The 18,698-nt window shown below is 40.8% G+C and overlaps 1 protein-coding gene across 1 annotated transcript in view; it reads left to right on the top strand.

Annotated features, from left to right (window-relative positions):
* Window positions 1–551: 551 nt before the first annotated feature.
* The window catches only part of CDC123 (cell division cycle 123), a 32,279-nt gene continuing 14,132 nt past the window's right edge, over window positions 552–18,698 (top strand). The window contains exons 1-8 of the mRNA XM_027639549.1: window positions 552–710; window positions 2,713–2,784; window positions 4,819–4,873; window positions 5,656–5,688; window positions 7,852–7,947; window positions 8,657–8,763; window positions 15,226–15,274; window positions 16,888–16,963. Of these exons, the coding sequence (XP_027495350.1) occupies window positions 637–710; window positions 2,713–2,784; window positions 4,819–4,873; window positions 5,656–5,688; window positions 7,852–7,947; window positions 8,657–8,763; window positions 15,226–15,274; window positions 16,888–16,963 (562 nt within the window). The 5' untranslated portion in view covers window positions 552–636. The remainder of the gene's footprint in view (window positions 711–2,712; window positions 2,785–4,818; window positions 4,874–5,655; window positions 5,689–7,851; window positions 7,948–8,656; window positions 8,764–15,225; window positions 15,275–16,887; window positions 16,964–18,698) is intronic.

The following is an 18,698-nucleotide window of genomic DNA, read 5'->3' as shown; positions in this document are numbered from 1 at the left end:
AGGGGAGAAGGTTGTGTGGAGACCCCAGGGCACCTTCAGTACCTGAAGGGGCTACAGGGAAGCCGGAGAGGGACTCTCCATCAGGAACTGTAGTAACAGGACAAGGAGTAATGGGTACAAACTCAAACGGGAAATTTAGGTTCGATATTAGGAAGAAATTCTCTACTGTGAGGGTGGTGAGACACTGGCACGGGTTGCCCATGGAAGCTGTGGATGCCCCAACCCTGGCAATGTTCAGTGCCAGGCTGGATAAAACCTTGAGCAACCTGGTCTAGCGGGAGGTGTCCCTGCCCATGAAACGAGATCTTTTCAGTTCCCTTCCAACCCATTTGCACTCCATGACTCCACGAAACAACTCCATGCAGGGGGACAGACAGGCACAGAGACGACAGCAGGACCTAAAACAGCGACACGTTACTCAGCTATTCGGCGGCTCGGGGCAGGGCAGCGGAGAGCGGCGCCGCGGGAGGAGCGGCAGCTCCGCCGGCAGCGCTGAGGCGGCGGGGGCGGGGCCGGTGCGCCCGCGATGGCGCCGGGCGGCGCCCGGAGCTGCGCGGGAGGTTCCGGGCCGAGCCGGAGCTTCCGGGAGCGGCCGCGCTGAGGGGCAGGAGGAGGAGGAGGAGGAGGAGGAGGAGAATGAAGAAGGAGCAGGTGGTGCACTGCCAGTTCTCCGTGTGGTACCCGCTCTTCAAGGCCGTCACCATCCGCAGGTGAGGGCGGTGCGGGGCTGGGGGAGGCGGGGTGTAGGGGAGTGGAGTGGAGTGGGGTGAGGGTGGGCGGTGTGGGGGGCTGGGTGGGAGCGGGTAGAGGAGTGTTGGTAGAGGGAGGTGGTCCTGCCCCGCCGTTCAGCCCTGGGGAGGGTCTCCTGGAGTGCCGTGTCCGGTTCTGGGCTCTTCAGTGCGAGAGAGACGCTGAGCTCCTGGGGCGGGTCCAGGGGAGGGGAGTGAGGGTGATGAAGGGGCTGGAGGGATGATGATGAAGGGAATTCATCATCATCTTTTCTCTTACGAGGAAAGGCTGCGGGAGCTGGGCCTGTTCAGCCTCGAGAAGCACTGAATGCTCTGGGTTGGAAAGGACCTTAAAGATCATCTCGTTCCAACCCCCCTGACCTGGACAGGGACACCTTCCACTGGACCAGGTTGCGCCAAGCTCCCTCCAGCCTGGGCTTGGACACTTGCAGGGATGGGGCATCCACGGTTTCCCTGCACAACCTCTACCAGTGCCCCACCACCCTCCTGTCTCCCGATATCTAACCTAAACTAAATCTAAACCTAATCTAATCTAAACCTACTCTGATTCAATTTGAACCCATTCCCCCTTGTCCAGTCACTACATGCTCTTGTAAATGGTCTTGCCCCATCTGTAAGTTCCCTTCAGATACTGTAAGGACTGAGAGGGGACCTCATTAATGTGTATAAACATCTAAAGGAGGGTGTCAGAGGATGGACCAGGCTCTCCTCGGTGTTGCCCAGCAATAGGACAAGAGGGAATGGGCAGAAACTGGTGCCCAGAAGGTTCCAGCTGAATATGAGGAAGAACTTCTTTCCCGTGCAGTAACAGCACTGTGATTTGTGCAGTACAACAGATTTCCCAGAGAGGGTGTGGAGTGTCCTTCACTGGAGATATTCCAGAACTGTCTGCACACAGTCCTGTGCCATGTGCTCTTAAGATGATCCTGCTTGAGCTGGGAGGTTGGACCAGATGACCCACTGTGGTCTGTTCCAGCCTGACTGTGATTCTGTGGGGCTGGGCTGGGTTGGAAATGGGCTTTTTTTGGCACAGGTTTGGGTGAAATAGAGGGGACCCATTCAGGGCAGATATGGGATGGAGGTGGGGAAGGCTTGATCAAGCCATCAGCTGGAGTCCCCAGAGCTGGGATCTTGTCCCTACACCCTGAGGGGGTGTTTTGGGCAGCTCTGGGACACACCAGAAACCCTGTACTCCCTGCTCTCCTGGTGGGATTCCCTGTTGAGCACCAGCTGATGGCCATACTGTTCCCAATATCCACATCTAGCTATCCACACTGCTGTTCCTCCTGGAAGAAGTTTTGGCTGAATAGGTCCAAACCAAGTGGCTGACTTTGTGTTTCTGTGTACTTCTGGAAGCCATAGGGAATTCCACAGTTTCTGAGGTGCTGCTGCAGGTCACAGGATGGTTACAAGAACTACCAGTAACTCAGGAAAGTCAAGCTTGAGGTAGCTGCCCTGTGGGATCAAAAAGTGCTGACACCAGGCTTTTATAATCAAAGTATTGGGTCTTTTAGGTTTTTTAAGGTTTAGCACAGGCTTGTTTTTGGTCAGTTTAATGATAGTCCTGCATTTTTGGAGCATTAGGATGGTATGGGGTAATTTTGGTTTGGATCTCAGAAGGGAAACCTTTAGTTTGAGCAACATGTTGTCTCTTCGCAGGCCACACACTTACTTTAAATTTCTTAGAGCTTTGAAGGAGTGGGGCATTTTTATGTATTTCATCTCTAACTTTTGTCTCTTTGTCCTGTACTTCCCCAGAGGGAAAATTGGCATTGCCCTTTGGGTAAGGGATAAGAGGGGAGAAAGAGCATTGTTTTTTCATAGTGTTAGAGGATAAAACACAGTGTTATTGAAAAAAAAAAGTGCTGTTAAAAAAACCAAATTCTTTTGTTCAACTATTTTTTTATTATAACTAGTAATATTAATAATAAGGTATTAAAGAAATTTTCATGTTTTCTTCCAGTGTTATACTTCCCCTGCCAGAGAATGTGAAAGAATATTTGCTGGATGATGGAACACTCGTGGTTTCTGGAAGGTAAAGAAAAATGTTTATGTTTTACATTTTACCATTTCATGTTCACAGCACTGTTTTCCATACACGTATTGTATTTTGCATAATGAGGATTTTTTAAATTTGTCCAGTCTGGCTGCAGTAAACCTCATGCTGTATGAGCATGGGAATGGGCTGACTGTTGATAGTGAAACTTGGTTTGCTGAAGCAGATCCTAAAATCCATGTAATAAACTTCATTCTTCGACCAAGTGGAGACAGACCTTTCATTTTTTCCCACCTTTCCTTGCAGAGTGTCCCAGGCTCTGGGGTGCTCAGCTGCTGGTTTGTCTTTGCTTGCTTGGATCTGGTCAGGTCAGTTTGGAGGCTTGACCTGTCCCACGCCATCCCTGTGCCAGCTGCCCTATCCAGGGGTGAAGTGACATTACCTGAGTTTAATTCTCAATAAAATAAGCTGTATACAAACTCAATAATCCTAAGATTTTATATAACCCTTTGCACACATGCAATCCCTGTGTGTGATATGGCTGAATGTGTTGTGTGTGTACCCATGCCAAGATTTTGGATGGAGAAGAACGAGGTGGATAGATGGAAGAAAAAGCTGTTATGAAACTAGGCCTTGCTCTTTGTTTTCTGCTTTTGGCTTCCTTGTGCAATGGTTGTTGCATGCATCTTGTTAATGATCAAACACAGAAATCAATCCACACTCCAGAATTCCCTAACTGGTAGTTTATCTCTCACAGACCAACCAGTCAGGCTGTGAGTGAAATCAGAGCTGTGTCTGATTTATCAGCTATCAATTTATTTAAAACTGAAGCTGTTTAAACACCTTGTAAAGAGGAAAGGTCTTTTTTAATTTTTAAATTCTTTTTTATTAAAGGGTATCAAGGAAACTAGAATTGTTTTTTAAACCATTTTGGATAAGAAGTTGTATTGTCACCTGCTCGTGTAGAATTGTGCAACTTACCAGCAGCTGCTTATTTTAATAAGCCTTCAGAAAAGCTGAAATTGAGGGTTTGACTTTACACTTGTGCTGTACAAACAATTTCTGCTGTCTTTAATGCAATAATGGGCAGCTGTATGATTGACTTAAATTATAAATTTAAGATGTTTCCAGTTTAAAATCCTTTTTGGAAGCCATTTTTAATCTGAGTTCAACTTTCTTAGCTAGAAGTGAATGTGATCTTCTTGCAGTCAAGGCCAAGATCACTCCTGATGTTCAGTAAACCAATATTTGACCTCCAGATCTCAAAAACTGGACTGATAGTTTAATCCTTATGGAACTGCACAGAGGGACTGCAGAGACTGAGCTTGTTAGACTTGACTTTTGGCAGGGATACACATTTGATCCTATCCTGGTTTGATGGGAATAAGTCTTCAAGAGCTCCTTTAAGATCCTTTAGGATCACGATTATATTGGCTAAAGAACTTCAAAAGTCACTCAAAGCTTCAAGGGAATATTTGCAATCAGGTGCTTTCTCATATATACTTTAGTGTTTACAACAGATCTCACCTCTGTGGGAAAAGGAACTTTTCAGGAAGAAACTAATGGCTGCTTATCCACTTTCCATAGGACTTTCTGTGTGCAGAGTATGAGGACATTTTCTTCTCAGAGTCAGAAATGCACAGGTCAACATCTGAAACTCAGGTTTTACGAATTTTTAATTGGAAAAGGAGTAAGGAGGCAAAGCGTAATTTAAACTAAACTTGTTAAAAAAAAGTTTAATTTGTGCTTCTGTCAGAGTACAGTAAACCTGGAAAAGAATCATTAATAAATAGGGTGTCGAAAAGCTTTGATTAGAGTGTTTTTAGAAGAAAAAATGATCTGCTAATTTGAAAGAAGCAAAGTGTTTATGGGAGGGCCCCAGCCTAATGCAGGGTGTTCGGGCTTTAATTTTCTGTACCTGCTCTGATTTTTCTCTGCCAGGGGTTTTGAGGTTTACTCTTCTTATGAAAACATTTGGAGATGAACAGCTGGAAATGCTGTGGAAATATAATGGATATGGTCAAGTCAAACTCCGGTGCTTAATTTTTTTTTCCTCTTAATTTTTTGTTTCAGAGAAGATCCACCAAGTCATGCTCAGGAGGGGAGTGATGACACAGAGGAAATACAGGTCAGTGTAAAATGCAGCTTAATGTCAAGTCTCTTGAGAAAAATACAAATGTATAACCTTTTCTGCATAATTGTAGGTGAGGAGAGTTCTTCACAGAAATAATAATCATGTGGTACTTGCCTTGAAAAACATGGAAACATCATTATTTATTCTGTGACATCAGGGAAGTTTTAAAATGTTTCTGTGCTTTTTCACAGAAGACTTTTTTTATTTCTTGATAATTGCATTTGTAATAATGAGTGGGGAATTTTTGAAGGATGTTGGAATTGAACTTAGTGCAGTTTCATGCCCTGAGAAATTAGGATTACATTTGGAGGAGTTACTTTAGGAACCAGTGAAAGTTTCTGAGGCCGTAATAGGTCAGAAGAACATTTTAGAAGAAAAACAGTGAGAGATGTTGTAAGTATGAGGTGACAGAAAAATGATGAAAAAGAAATAGAAGTGAAACTAATGGATCACGGGTCTAAGGATGGAAGTGCTGGAGACAAGCTTCAGACAGGGAAGACTGAGTTTTGAAGTGTCCCAAGTTTGTGGTATAAATCACAATTAAAATATATAGGTGTCTTTTTTCCATACTTTTCGAATAACACTTCTGCTGAATACACAGTACTTCTCCTGTCTTAATTTACAGCCAAAATAATCAGAAGATGGTGATGTTATGCTCTCTGGGGTAGTGATTTGATCTGTGTGTTGTGGGAGCTGTATGAATCCCGATTGTCTCATAAATTATAAAAGATGCCTCAGGAATCCAGTAACCTTTGATTTGTTCTTGTTTTTAACAGTGGTCAGATGATGAGAACACTACAACACTTAAGGTAAGGTCCTATAAGAGCCTACCATGGGTTTGTCAGAAGTTTTCCTTCTTGCAGCCTTGTGATATGAAACTTGTTGCTGGTCAGACATATCTCTTGCTGTGTTTGACATTTCTCAGACCATTTTGGATGGATGGCAGTGTACGTGTCTGTAACTTCAAAAAAGTTTTGCTGGCTTAATTTAACTAAAAATAAAACGCTTTTCTTCATCCCCAACAATCACACACTTGTTAGACTATAGGAAATGAACTGAAGTGCAGCTCTAAATATAGCTGGCTTTCATTTTCACCACTTTGAGTATCTCCCAATTATTTAATCAGGCTGGATGCAGAAGAAACGAAGCCCCTGCAGCTCAATTTTCACAGCTCTTCTCGAATGTGCCATTATTTCCTCCTAAGTACATTTATTCCTATAATTTTTTTTTTATTTTTCCTGTCTTTATGGTCTCCTTGCACGGTGCCTGGCACAGAATCAGGATCATGATGGATGCAAACCAGGCTTCCTTGATCTTTTTTTGCATCTTTTTTGAAACTTGCTGTTGCCCTGTCACTGCCAGAGTTAATATACTCATGGCACTTCTCTGCCATCAATACTGTGACTTCAACCCTTTAGCTCCCTAATGTTCATGGGGTGGGATTCATCACCTTGGATTAGGTGCAGTATAAAAAGGTGTGATTTTTCTGATTTGATTTTTCTGATTTGATGACCCACTTGAGTCGTCGGGTAGAACTTGTCTCCCTTGCCCCTTCTATATTCTGAAGAAGAATTAGAATACAGGATTATAGAAAATTCTGTGTTTAAAGTAACTTGCTTTAATATTGATGTCAGGCATTCAAAATTTAGGAAATGTTAGAATCTGGATTGCTTGTGCAGTCATAGAACTTTCCTCTCGTGGGTGTATTTATTCCCTTGTGTTAATCAAATGACATGATGGTAACATTTCTCTAGGGAGGCTTAGTGTGTGATACTACCTATATAGTAGGACTCCTGATTGCTGCCAAAACAAGAGGAGATTGGATCAGAATGCAGTGGATGAAGAGTTTTACTTCTTGCAGGAACAATTTCTAGAATTGAGTGAAGCTCTAAATATAAAGAAAAATAAGAGAAGCCCTTTTTTTCCAGTTTTCCAAGTGTAGTTTCCCAGGGAGATGAGGTAATGTACCAAGGAAAGGTTCAGAATGTTTGAAGTTCAGTCCAGGTCATTGCACTAAAATGTGAGAGGGTTTTTTAAGTGTTTGCATTTGGGGAGGGTGCAGTAAGGGGATGCCAAAATGCATGAGGTTTTTTGATCACTTGTGTGACTGTGAGGGCTTTGTTCTTTGAGAGACATCAATTGCTTTAGCCTAGAAGTTATCTTTGAGTTTAAAAGTACTCAGACAGTATTCTTGCTATAAATCTTATCACATGAAAAATCTCTGATATATGCTCGAAATCCTTTCATATTATTTTGAAGGTCAGCAACCTGGTTTTTTCTATAGCACCACATTCTGAGTGGAGTTTAGAGCATCCTGAGGAATTGTCCCCCCCCTCTTATGTTTTCAATGCTCTTTACAAGGCAAGGTTTTCTAGTCCAACCTTTGCAGTGTGTCCTCTATTTTTAGTCAATATATCGTTAAGGAGCTATTTTAAGGCCCAATTTAAGAGCTGATTAGTTAAGATATTACTCCATATAAAACAAGGTTTTATAAAACTAAAGCTTAAATGAGGAGCTGTTACTCAAATTGCCTGTGAGTTGATAGAGATGCTTAATTCTGAAATAAATTTTTAAGTCTAAATATTATTGGGCCTTATTTGTATACAATAATCTGCCATTAATTATAAAACAACTGGTAAGTAATTAAGGTTTGGTTTCTTTGACATTTGTTTGCTGTTGCAGATTTCATGATCTATGTTACAAAGTTTCAGGTTTTCTGCTGAAGTTCCTGGTACTTGTTAGTGATCAGAGTCAGAACTGGAAACACTTTCAGTTTTCTCTGATTGAAAGAATGTCAGATTTGTTTATTAAATAATTTATTTCCACAAGGACATTATTTTTTATGGGGTTCATACTGTTTTGGACATGTTTATTTCTTCTGCATTATGTATTTCTAAAGATGTTTAGAAGATGGCTACACTTCACTATTAAATGTGTTGAAATTAATATTTTTGTTGTTTTCCTTCGTTCAGGCACCAGAATTCCCTGAGTTCACATCTAAAGTTGAGGAAGCAATAAGTTCCTTGGGTGGAAGTGTTTTTCCTAAACTTAACTGGAGTGCTCCAAGGGTAAGAATGCTGACTCCCAAAACCTGTAACAGATGTTATCATGTGGATTTTTTTTATTTGTTTGTTTTATCTCAATGCATTGGAAAGAAGAGGAGACCAGTGGTTCTGATAAAGGAAGAAGTGATAGACGAGATATCAGTGGAGTGTGATACAGCAAACTGTTCTGGTGGATTGACCAGGTGGTGGTGGTGCATATTTGGTGAGGCTGATGCAAGGCAGCACTGACTTTTTAACATTAAACTCTGTATCCTGATCACAGATAACAGTGTGATGATCAGGCTCTTCTTATTCAGGATACTGGTTGAAAACTGCCTGGGTGAAGATGAAAAATCCCGCATTTTTTAAAAAGACAATAAACTTCTCTCTAGTTATTTTTAGGTACTCAAACTATACCATAGGGATGAGTTCCCCCAAATGTTGTTGTGTCATATTCTCAGGAGACACTGTTCAATCAGGCATTCCAGGAAAGGTCCTGGAAGCAGTAAGGCAAAAACTTAGTTTTTAAAATAGATTTACTCTGCTTTCAACATGGTATTTGTAGGAAAAACAATAACTATTGTGTCTCTTTTAACAGCTAATGAAGTTTTCCTCAAAATAAAAAAACGGTGTTCTGTGTGTATTTCAAATGTTGTGTAATATTCAGATACATCTTCAGCTGCATTCCTTCCTGCTAGCAAAGGTGCATTTCTGGATGATCTTCTTTGTTTAGGATGCCTACTGGATAGCAATGAACAGCTCTCTGAAATGCAAAGCTCTCAGTGACATCTTCCTCCTCTTCAAGAGTTCAGACTTCATAACTCGTGACCTCACTCAGCCGTGAGTACATTCCTAGTGACAAAATTATTTATACCCAGCCAAAAAAACAAAGGCAAAGCAGGGAGATGATAAAGTAGCACATGCAAAATGACATTGTGGGCTAAAACCATTTTTATTGAGTTGCTTTCCACAGCAAGTGATTACCATGTCCCTTGCAAATTTTAAAGCTGTTGAGGTTTGTGTGGCTGCCTGGAAGAGACCTGAGAGTTCTGCTAACATATCTCTAGAGCTCCTTCTGAACCCAAGTCCTTGTACCTCTTGGAACAAATTCATTCCAGGAACTGTGACTAAGGATAACAGTTACAGATAAAATTACAAATGTGATGTGCTTAGAGTGTATTTTTATCTGCTCACATGAAAAGAGCACTTAATTGTATAGGAGCAGTTTCCTCCTGTAGTACCTGCACCTGATCGATTTATGCCACTCATTTCTAGAATACAGCATTTTTCTGAGAGAAAATGAAATTACTGGAGTTTAATAGTCTTGTTACTATGATTACTATTTTTTTTCAGACAAGAAGAATTTCAAAGAAAAGGGGAAATCCATGGCTTGATATCTCAGAGCTTATTTTTCAGTAGTTAGTCAACGCTTATTTGTATTGCTGCAATATCTAGGAGACTCAGTCAAGTGCAGAATCCTTGCTCTGGGTGCCTTATGGAGGGTTACCAAGAGTAAGAGTCCCATGTCAAGAGTCCCATGTCCCATGTTGAGTCTGTATGACTCAACAGAAATTTTCTTGTTTAAAATGTGAAACCAGTTGCATTAGTGCCATGCAACTGCCTTCTTTTTTCTTCCTGCAACTCTCTTCCCCCAGTTTGTTGATACATATAAAACCAAGAAGAGATAGGTAGCAGCATCTCATCCTTACCTCTGCATTTATGGAGTGCTAGTGAGGTTGCCGGGCCAATTCTGGTGTTGGGTTTCATGTCATGTCTAACCTGCAACATTGTGAAGTGCAGGAGAGGAGACTGAGGAGGAGGAGAGAAGATGCTGGAGTGAGAAGACAGTTTGAAAAGTATGTTGGGCTTGGGAACCAGTTATGAGATAGAGAATTTATGATTCTGGGATCATAGAGAATGAAAGAGATGGGGAGATGAGAAATCTATAGTTTACATTTCAGAGGTGAGTAAATAGTGGTTCTCAGAAGACTTTGGTGCCTCACCAAGGAGCTGCTTTTCATGGTGGTCCTCTAAGGAGAAGTGGACTGTCTTGGGGGATGGCTTTCTGAGAGGGTTGAGTGCTAAAATTTAATGTCTCCTTTGTTGTCACGGCTTTCAGGACTGAGTTTTGTGCATCTGCAAAGAACTGCACGCTTGGTATCAACCCTTCGTGAATGTTAAATAATACAGGTTTTGTATTCTGCTATCCTCATGTATAAAGAGGTTCAGCAAAAAGTACCCTGAGCTCCTTGCAGAATTCCTGTTTGGTTAACCACTGCCTAGGGAGTTTGAGAGGCGACCAAGTGTTTAGCAAGTCTCACTTGAAGATGTGGCAACTCTGTGTGTGTTCATTTGTGTGGCAGAATGAACTGATCCGACCACCTTCACTGACACTGAAATCAGTGCATTTTCTGTCAGGTTTTATCTCCAGTCAGGTGTAAGTGCCTGAGCTGTTCACCTTGCCCTCTGCAGCCAGCACAGACCTGGTGGTAGAGGCAGTGAAGACATTGTAGTTCCTGTGGGTGTTACCTTGAACCATCAGTGATTTCACCTGAAGTTCACACCAGACTAAGAGCAGAAGTGCCTGAGCAGCCTGGAACAGGCACAGTCCCTTCTGTGGATCTTCTACTGATCCTGCTGTGGGAGAATAACCTCCAGCAGAAAGGCAACACCTCAAATTGCAGAGGCTCAGTCCATTTAGAGATCCTTGTCCAGGCTGATAAGACCACACACCCCACCAGACAGCATAGCTCAGCTAGTGGGTGGTCAGTAAGTAAAGGTTGTGACATGATTGTGGGAAATCACCTTGATCTCTATGTATCTTACATTTTATGAATATTTTGTACTTGATCAAAGCATGTCTTATTGTCCAGTCTGTACATGGTATTTCTAAATTACTAAGTTATTGGTACAAAATGTCCCCAAACAGTGGAATGATTATTGCTAAATCAGAACAGTGGACTTCCTTAATTATACTATTGATTAGCTGCCAGTTTCCTAGTCCTTAGCAAGCAGAAATTAAAAATATAGCTGGCATAAGAACCTGAAGTGCTGAACAAATGAAAAATTGCATACATAATACATCCAAATCCCTTGGAAGGGCGACTTGGAGGGAGGATAAATGCATTTTGTTTCTGCTTCTTTCATTAATACTCAGCATGGTCTAAAAGTTTCTTGCCTTGCATAAGTAACAGCTGAAATGCTGTATACCCTTTTTGTTGTTGTTTTGTTTTCTGTTCAGTTGTATGAACTTTAAAATCTACTTCATGGGTCATGATACAGTAAACATTTTCCACTGGCAATTTATAGATCTGTTTTTTAATCCAGAAATTTTAAGGCAGTGATGTGAGACTTAAGGCAAACTGCTTTCCTTGCCTCCTCCTTCCTCTCCCATTTGCTATTTGCTTCCCTGCTATCAGTCTGTACATTGTTCAGGTCAGGGAACTGCCCTTGCTGTGATTCTCAACCATCTCGAGTTCTGAGAAAACTTCAGCCATGCAATACTTCAATACAAACCATTAAAAAATATGGTTTTATGCAGATGTACTGAGCATGACCAGATAAGCTTTGACTGTTTTAAATGTTTGGATTCTCTCATAATGTTGACACTTTGGTTGAAAAGTTCAGACTAATGAGTTAACTTTCCTGCTTGTTCATTTTGTATAAATTAACGAAGAATTCAGAGTAATGCACTCATTAATGTAGTTGATGTTGTTTCTGCTTTAAAGTCAGCATTGTGTTTTACTTAGCTGTGTTCACAAAAAATCTTGTGGGTGGTGTGATCCTTAACTTTCCAAGTTTTAATATGGGCTTTCAGAAAGTTAGTGTTGTGGATGTGTGATTAATAAAAAATCCCTTTCTAACTGGGTTTTCTGTTGAGGGATTAAAACTCCTCTTTTCATCAGAAATCCCTTTAAAGCCTTGATGGGTGTTTTGGTTTAGAGCACAGTTTTCTTCCTTATTGTTAGAATGAGTGGACTATGTTTTGTTAAAACATGAGTGATTGCCCACCTTGAGACTGGGAGAAATTAGCAATATTTCTAATGATCTGATAGTGCCCCTTCAGTTATAAGATAAGGTTGATATCTTGCTCATTAATAAACCTTAAAAATTTTTCAGAGATTGTCCCTGTTCTACAGGATGATTTAAATGCTAAAGTGTTGTTATTTTTCTAGTTGTTTAATAATCACAACCATAGAGACGAAATAAGAAGTCTTGTAAGTTTAGCCTTGTTGAAAAGCAAACTAATATAGAGAACTTCTTTTGCAGGGATTGCCCTTTGACTTATGACATTCAGTCAGCATGAGATCTATTTTTTTATGTATTTAGGTGTTTGTAAGAGGGCTTCTCAATATCGAATTCCAAATTGTAAAGAAATGACGAAGTTTTTCTGAGATGTGGAGTAACAGCCTGTGTTCTCTTAACAGGACATAGGAGGCAGTGTTGGATTATGAAGATGTGCCTTGGCACTCCAATACCTTTTAGCCAGAACAGTAGCTGTTGGCTTAGACTTTAATATAACCTGTTTCAAGGAAGGCAGTTACACACGAGAGGATGTAGAAAATGAGGCCTTTGATGATTTTTTTTTTTTTCTTGAGGTTTTACTCCCACCCCGTTCTTCTGAGCAATTTACAGTGTGGTACAAGATCCTCTTTTGAATGGTGCTTGAATTTCCCATTTCTTTTAGTCCTTAAAGTTCCAGGAAGGTTCAATATTCAAGGAATGAAGATACAGTTCAAAGGCTGTCAGAAGTTTCTCCTTTGATTTTTTTCTTTTTTTAATTAAGCTTTTAAAATAAGCTATGAGATGATAGCAGGGAAGTGTCAGGTACAGAATAAATTTTACAATTCTCATCATATTCATAATAGTTCCTAATTATCCACAGAATACCCTCAGTGATTTGCAAATGAGTTCATGGCTTTCTTAGCAGGGTAGGTGCTGGGGATTTTGCAAACTTTCTTGAAATTGCTTTTCTCCCTGTTGAAAACTGAACTACATAGTGGCTTTGTGTCATGTGTCCTGTGGTGGAGAATATGCATTTGGAGTTTAAATACAGCTGCTACATGTAAAGAGACCTTGATCCTTCTGCTCTTGACATCTAAGTATAAATCTGTAAACAAGCTGTTGACCACAGCGCAGGTCTAAAAGCAAAAGAGTTTGACCCCTTCACCCCTAATAGTATTGAAAATGACAGTTTTCAGAGGTTTCAGAAAATACAGCACAGATATGTCTCAATTTGGGGTTCCTGAAGTCTTTTTGATTGTTCTTTCAACTGCCTCCAGACCCGAGTAGGATGTGGGTTAAAGAAACCCCACTGAGTCTTTTGCCTCTGGAGATCAAAGGGCCACCTGTAATAGGTGAGTTCAGATGGGTCTAAACAATTAATGCTACAAGAAACTGGTAAAATCTATAACATTGCAACCTCAAGTTGCCCAAAATTTACCCCCAAAACAGGAGTGGTAGTAATGTCCTTTTGTTGACAAATCCTCATGATACTAGTTATAAGGAAAAATAAAACTACAAAAACATTATTTTATCTTTCGCTGTGTTCTCCCATTTTTTCCTCATTTGTACTCAGTCCTGTGTCATTGAGGCTCAAGAAAAGTACCCTTACTGGATCTTGCAGTGTTTTTGCCTGTACTCATAATTTTGCCTGTTTGCTTGATTCTACAGCAGTCTGTGGGGCTTGGGGTGGCACCCAAGGATTTAATGTTCTAACTTACAAGGAAAGAGGAAGTATCCTTCCCCACACAGCTCTTGTCCAAAATATTTGAGAGTTGAGTTAGGGGATAATTTTGATTGTTCATTAGACTGGAGTTTTTTGACTGCTGGAAAAGACTGTGAATCCAATCTGAAGCAGATTGGAGGTATCTCAGTCTCAGATGTGGAAGTCTGAGAGGCAATGCAGGTCCTAGTGTGCAGAGACTGTAAACTCCCATATGCTGGACTTTAGCTGCCTTTTTATAAGTTGTTTATTTTGGCTTGGGGGGGGGGATATTTTCCTCAGCATGACAGGCATATATTCTAGTAAGGGAGGAATTTTGAGTCTCAAAACTGTGAGTTCTCATGGGTTTGTTTCTCTTGCCTTGACAGATCTTAAATTGTGGGGAATCCTAACTGGAGCTGAAGGTTGTTATCTGTTTACACAGGCTTACAGATATATATGATGTGTTTGATCACAGAGCTTTTGGAAAGCTATTGCCCTACTTTTCTGGGTGTTGTGGATATTAAAGTCTAAACTAAAACGTGTGAAGTGTATTTCTGCTGGCAGCTCACAGAACAAACTCTTAAAATCGCACTTCGCTTCAAACGGAAGGCTGGGCAGCCACGTCTTACAAACACAGTGCTTATGTGAGACATGGGAGACTTTTGGGTTGCTCAGTGAAGTTCACTGCCAAGAGGAGATAGTATAAATGTTGCATTTAGGACTATTGCTCAGCAGTGACCCTTTGCACAGTTCTGTGCGTCTGAAGAGTTTATTGCCAAGGTCGGGGAGTAGAATTGGAAGGAAAATGCATGTTCTTCTGCAAATTCCCTTTGGAAGTTACAGAATTTTTGCAAGGTTTGCTGTAAAAGGCACATGGAAGTTGACTTGGGTTATAACTGCCTCCATTCTTGATAGTTCCTGAAAGGAGACAAACAGAGTCAGCTACTCACAAGGGACAAAACCTTGACATCTGCTTGCAGTTATGGAAATAGTTTTGTTTATTCCCTCTCTCAAGAGATTTGTAAGAGTATTTCTTAAGGCTCTTAATTTAGAAAGATCCTGTGCTGTGGTATCAGAAGTGCCGAGCAGCAGTGCTGTTTTGCATCCTTTATTCATGGAAATGAGCTGCTGTAAGGCATGATGATGTGTCTCTGTTGTGTGGTTTGGGAAGTTAAACATTAAAAGTACTCGGGGAAAACATGCTGCAATGAAACTGGATTAGATTGCTCAAGTTTATCTGGTTCTTTGAGAATTCAGTTATGCCAACATAAAAATGCAAAGGGAAAGGAGCAGCACTATTGATTCAAACAGAAATAAATCAATAGTGAATAAACACTCACATTTTGGCCTCATCCCTGTCCAGATTTAAGTGCTTCTAAATTGCAGTAGAAGAAAAGAGGTGATTTCCCCCCCCCCCCCCCCCCCCAATTGTCAGAAGGAGTTTTGTTATTGATGTATTGCCTTTACTTGGTTTTTACATGTTGGAAACAATTTAACAGTAGCTTTTGTGATTCACAGTTTGGGGTTATTTTTCTCACTGTGGCTAAAATATTACATGTAAAGCAGATTTTGATGCCCATGCCTTGCTTTTCCAGATTTATTCACTGTACTGATGATTCCCCTGATCCTTCCCTGAACTATGAGGTAGGACTCTTTGCATGATTCCTAAGTAATTTTAACAAAATGCTCACAGCCTGGGTGCCATTTGTGCCTGGGTGCATGTCCATAAAATTTGTTGTGTTTGTTTTATTGGTGTTGCTTGTGCAGTGAGGGGGGAGTGTGGTTAAACACTGCAGGTCGTAAGTAGTTCATTTAATTGCAGATCAGGTGAGCTAAAGTGCTGGCTTGTGAAGCTTCCTTGCAATTTCCTCTCATGTCTGTCAGGTTTTGACAGGAAGGACAAGTTGAGTAGCTGAAAGTCATAAATTCTTGATGGTGTGCTGCTTGTGAACATCACACTGAGGTTACTGAGGGAGAAACTCTCTGCACTGGCTGGGGACATCCTGAACTGAGGTGTTCTGTCATATCTTGTTTCACATGTTTGTTACCAGATTAAAATGTTCAGCTAGACACACTTTAAACTGTTAGCGTGGAGCTACTGCTTTTATGGTAACATTTAGTCATCTCTCTAATAATAGTCTTTATGTAAATATAACATTTGTCATCATCCTGTGGGCTTAAAGGGCTTTTGAAAAGTGAATGAACCCTTTTTTTTTTTTTTTTTTTTAAAGCACTATCTAGTTTGCTTTAAAGATACAGGACATGTGAAAGCTGGAACAAAGAGTTCCATGTTTACACTGTAGTTAGGAATGTCATCTCTGATTACTGAAGCTTTTCTGCTGCAGTCCATGGGTGTTGGGAGTTTCCAGTATCCAGTAGCAGTAACTGGGGCCTTCAAAAAAATGAATCCTTCTGAATACTTCAGCTTAGGAAATGCAGAAACTTGAGGAAGTGCCAGAGAGATGCTTTAATTACCAGGCAGTCTGTCCTGTGGACTATAATAGTTTGCTTTCTATTTCTGTCCCGTGTCCTTGTTTTAACTGGTTTGCGCCTTCAAAGGCGTCACAGAACTCTGCTTGGGTGTGTACCAGAATAGAGGTTGATTTGGATAAATTTAATTCTGCTCATCAGCTCCTTTGACTAGGGAGCAACTTTGTGCCAATTCCATGACAGATTTGTTGTGTTGTACAGCAGGGTTTTTATTTTCCATGCTTTATCATTAATGTAACTTGGAAGTTGATTCATAAACGATTTCACCGTTATAAATACTGTGGAAGAGCATAAGATAATTAAGGTGGGAAGGGGCCTCAGGAGGTCTCTAGTTCATTCTCATGCTCAAAGCCAGGTAAGAGTTCAAATTGGCTTGCTTGGCATTTTATCAAATCTGGTCTGAAAAGCTCAGTGGGTGGAGGCTGCACAACCTCCATGAGGGAGCTGTTCCAATGCTTGACAGTCCTCATGGTGAAGACATTTCTTATGTGCAGTCTGAGTCTTTCTGCTTTAAACTAGTTTGGACTACATGGTATTTAGAGGTGCCTTCCAACTGAAAGCATCCTGTGATTCTCTGAAACGAATATTAAGTCTAATTGGAAGTATTTGCTAAAATGATTACGTGAACTACAGGTTAAGATTGTTTTGCTTTCTTGTATCATAGGTCATCTTACCACTACAGCAGAACTGTAGATGTTGATCTGTTGACAAAAAGTTACCTGTTACCTTTCTGAGACAATATTTTGTCATTTGTTTTTCCTCTGCAGCTTGTTCTTCGCAAATGGTGTGAACTAATCCCTGGTGCAGAATTCAGATGTTTTGTCAAGGAAAACAAACTTTTAGGTAAGGATGTTCTTAGATAAATTTATTAAATGAAGTTCTGAGTAGTTTCTCTGATTCCTTGAATGAGAGCTAAATCTGAAGACAGATATTGGTTGTCACACCTCATTTCTGAAATTAATGGTTTCTTCTTTCTGTAATTTAAAACGTGGCGTGCTGCATTTCTCTATCCATTGTATTTGAAAGCCTGACAGCACAGCATGCTCACCATTACAGGGAGAATATTCTTAATTTAATTGTTAATTCAGAAACTTCACCCAGAGGCTGTTTTGTGAGTGATTCTTTTATATTCAGGAGCAAATTGCATCACCTCTGAATTGCAGAATGAATACAGAGCCAATTGTGTGTTGTGCTGCTAAGACATGACCCCATGTGGATATTACATGCAGAAAGCTGGGCAGGTCAGAACATCTCCACAGGTGTCTGAATTCATGTTATAATCAGTGTAGCTTAGTCCTCTTGTAGTTTAGAACCTGTTGTTCTGTTGCTCTGGTTCGAAGTCCTAAATGTAAAACATTTCAAGTGGCACTGAACAACCAGGGTTTCCACAGCATGCAAAGAGCTGGTGGGCACATTGTGAGACTTCTGACAGCTGGAGAACAGGCAGGTTGTGCTAGAGCATGTATTTCAGGCAGCTCCTTGGGTATTTGGGTAAATTTAGCTGAATTACACTCTTCTGGTTGTGTAGATTATTCTCTGTTGACTACAGCAGGAGCTGAGACATCCAGTGCACACCCAGGTGCTTGAATTGAGTGGTTTAATTTCAGGCTAAGTGCTGTTGTGGAGTTTGAGTTTGGTTTTGGTGTGAAATGAAATCTTAAAAGATGAACAGAAATGCAAATAGCACAGGACTGGTGCACAGTTGTTCTTACCAAGGTTGAATCATTCTGCCTGAACTCTTCTAACAAGGAAATGTTACAACAGTCTGGTAGCAAATCCAGACTTTACAGAAAGGAAGGTGGTTTTTTTGCTTTAAGATAAAACCAAGTTTGCTCATTTTGTCTGTCTCATACCTACATATTCACAAACCCCAAGCTCCATGTCTACAAGTGATCTATCCAGGATACCTTGTGATGATATGGAAGACAAGGGATATTAACTGTGTAGTCCTCATTGTTTTTCCTGTCTTCCTCTCAGCATTGTGACTGTAGGATTGTTCTGGATGTGCCTTTTTTTACCTGTTAGGAGCTGTCAGTAATTCATTGCTCCATCCTGTCCCACCTCTGTGAATCTAGGAATGTACTCCCTGGATTTTGTTTCCTGATCTGAGCATCCTATGGAGCTGCACATGGATGTTTTGAGTTGTGCTAATCCAGGTGCTGTCAACACATACCATTCTCCTAAGCCCTTTTATTTGGCTGTTTTTTCTGATGGTCCTACACTTGTCTTCCCATTCTCTCTCCATTTATGCCAAGTGCAGGTTCATTGCAGTTCCCTGTAACAGAGTTTATCTTGCTGTTAGCAGGGATTTTCCATTAGGTCAGGATTGCTTATGGCTACTGACAGAGCTTTTTGAAGGGAGAAGAGCTGAATCCTGTCCTGTCCTGTAATGCTGTGAGCACCACAACTGCCAGAGATACACATCACTGTAATAACCTCTAAAACATTTGAATTTAGTTTTATTATAGAATATACATAGTAATATTTATTTTTAAATACCTCAAACCATTTGTACGCTGGCTAATTAAAAACTGTCCATTTCATGACTAGGATTTGAAACTGTAGATCTGCCAATATG

This window comes from Corapipo altera, unplaced genomic scaffold, assembly GCF_003945725.1.
Source record: "Corapipo altera isolate COAL_440 unplaced genomic scaffold, ASM394572v1 1b, whole genome shotgun sequence".
NCBI lineage: Eukaryota > Metazoa > Chordata > Aves > Passeriformes > Pipridae > Corapipo > Corapipo altera.
The sequence above is the reverse complement of the archived record's forward strand: the minus strand, read 5'-3'. Positions and strand labels throughout refer to the sequence as shown.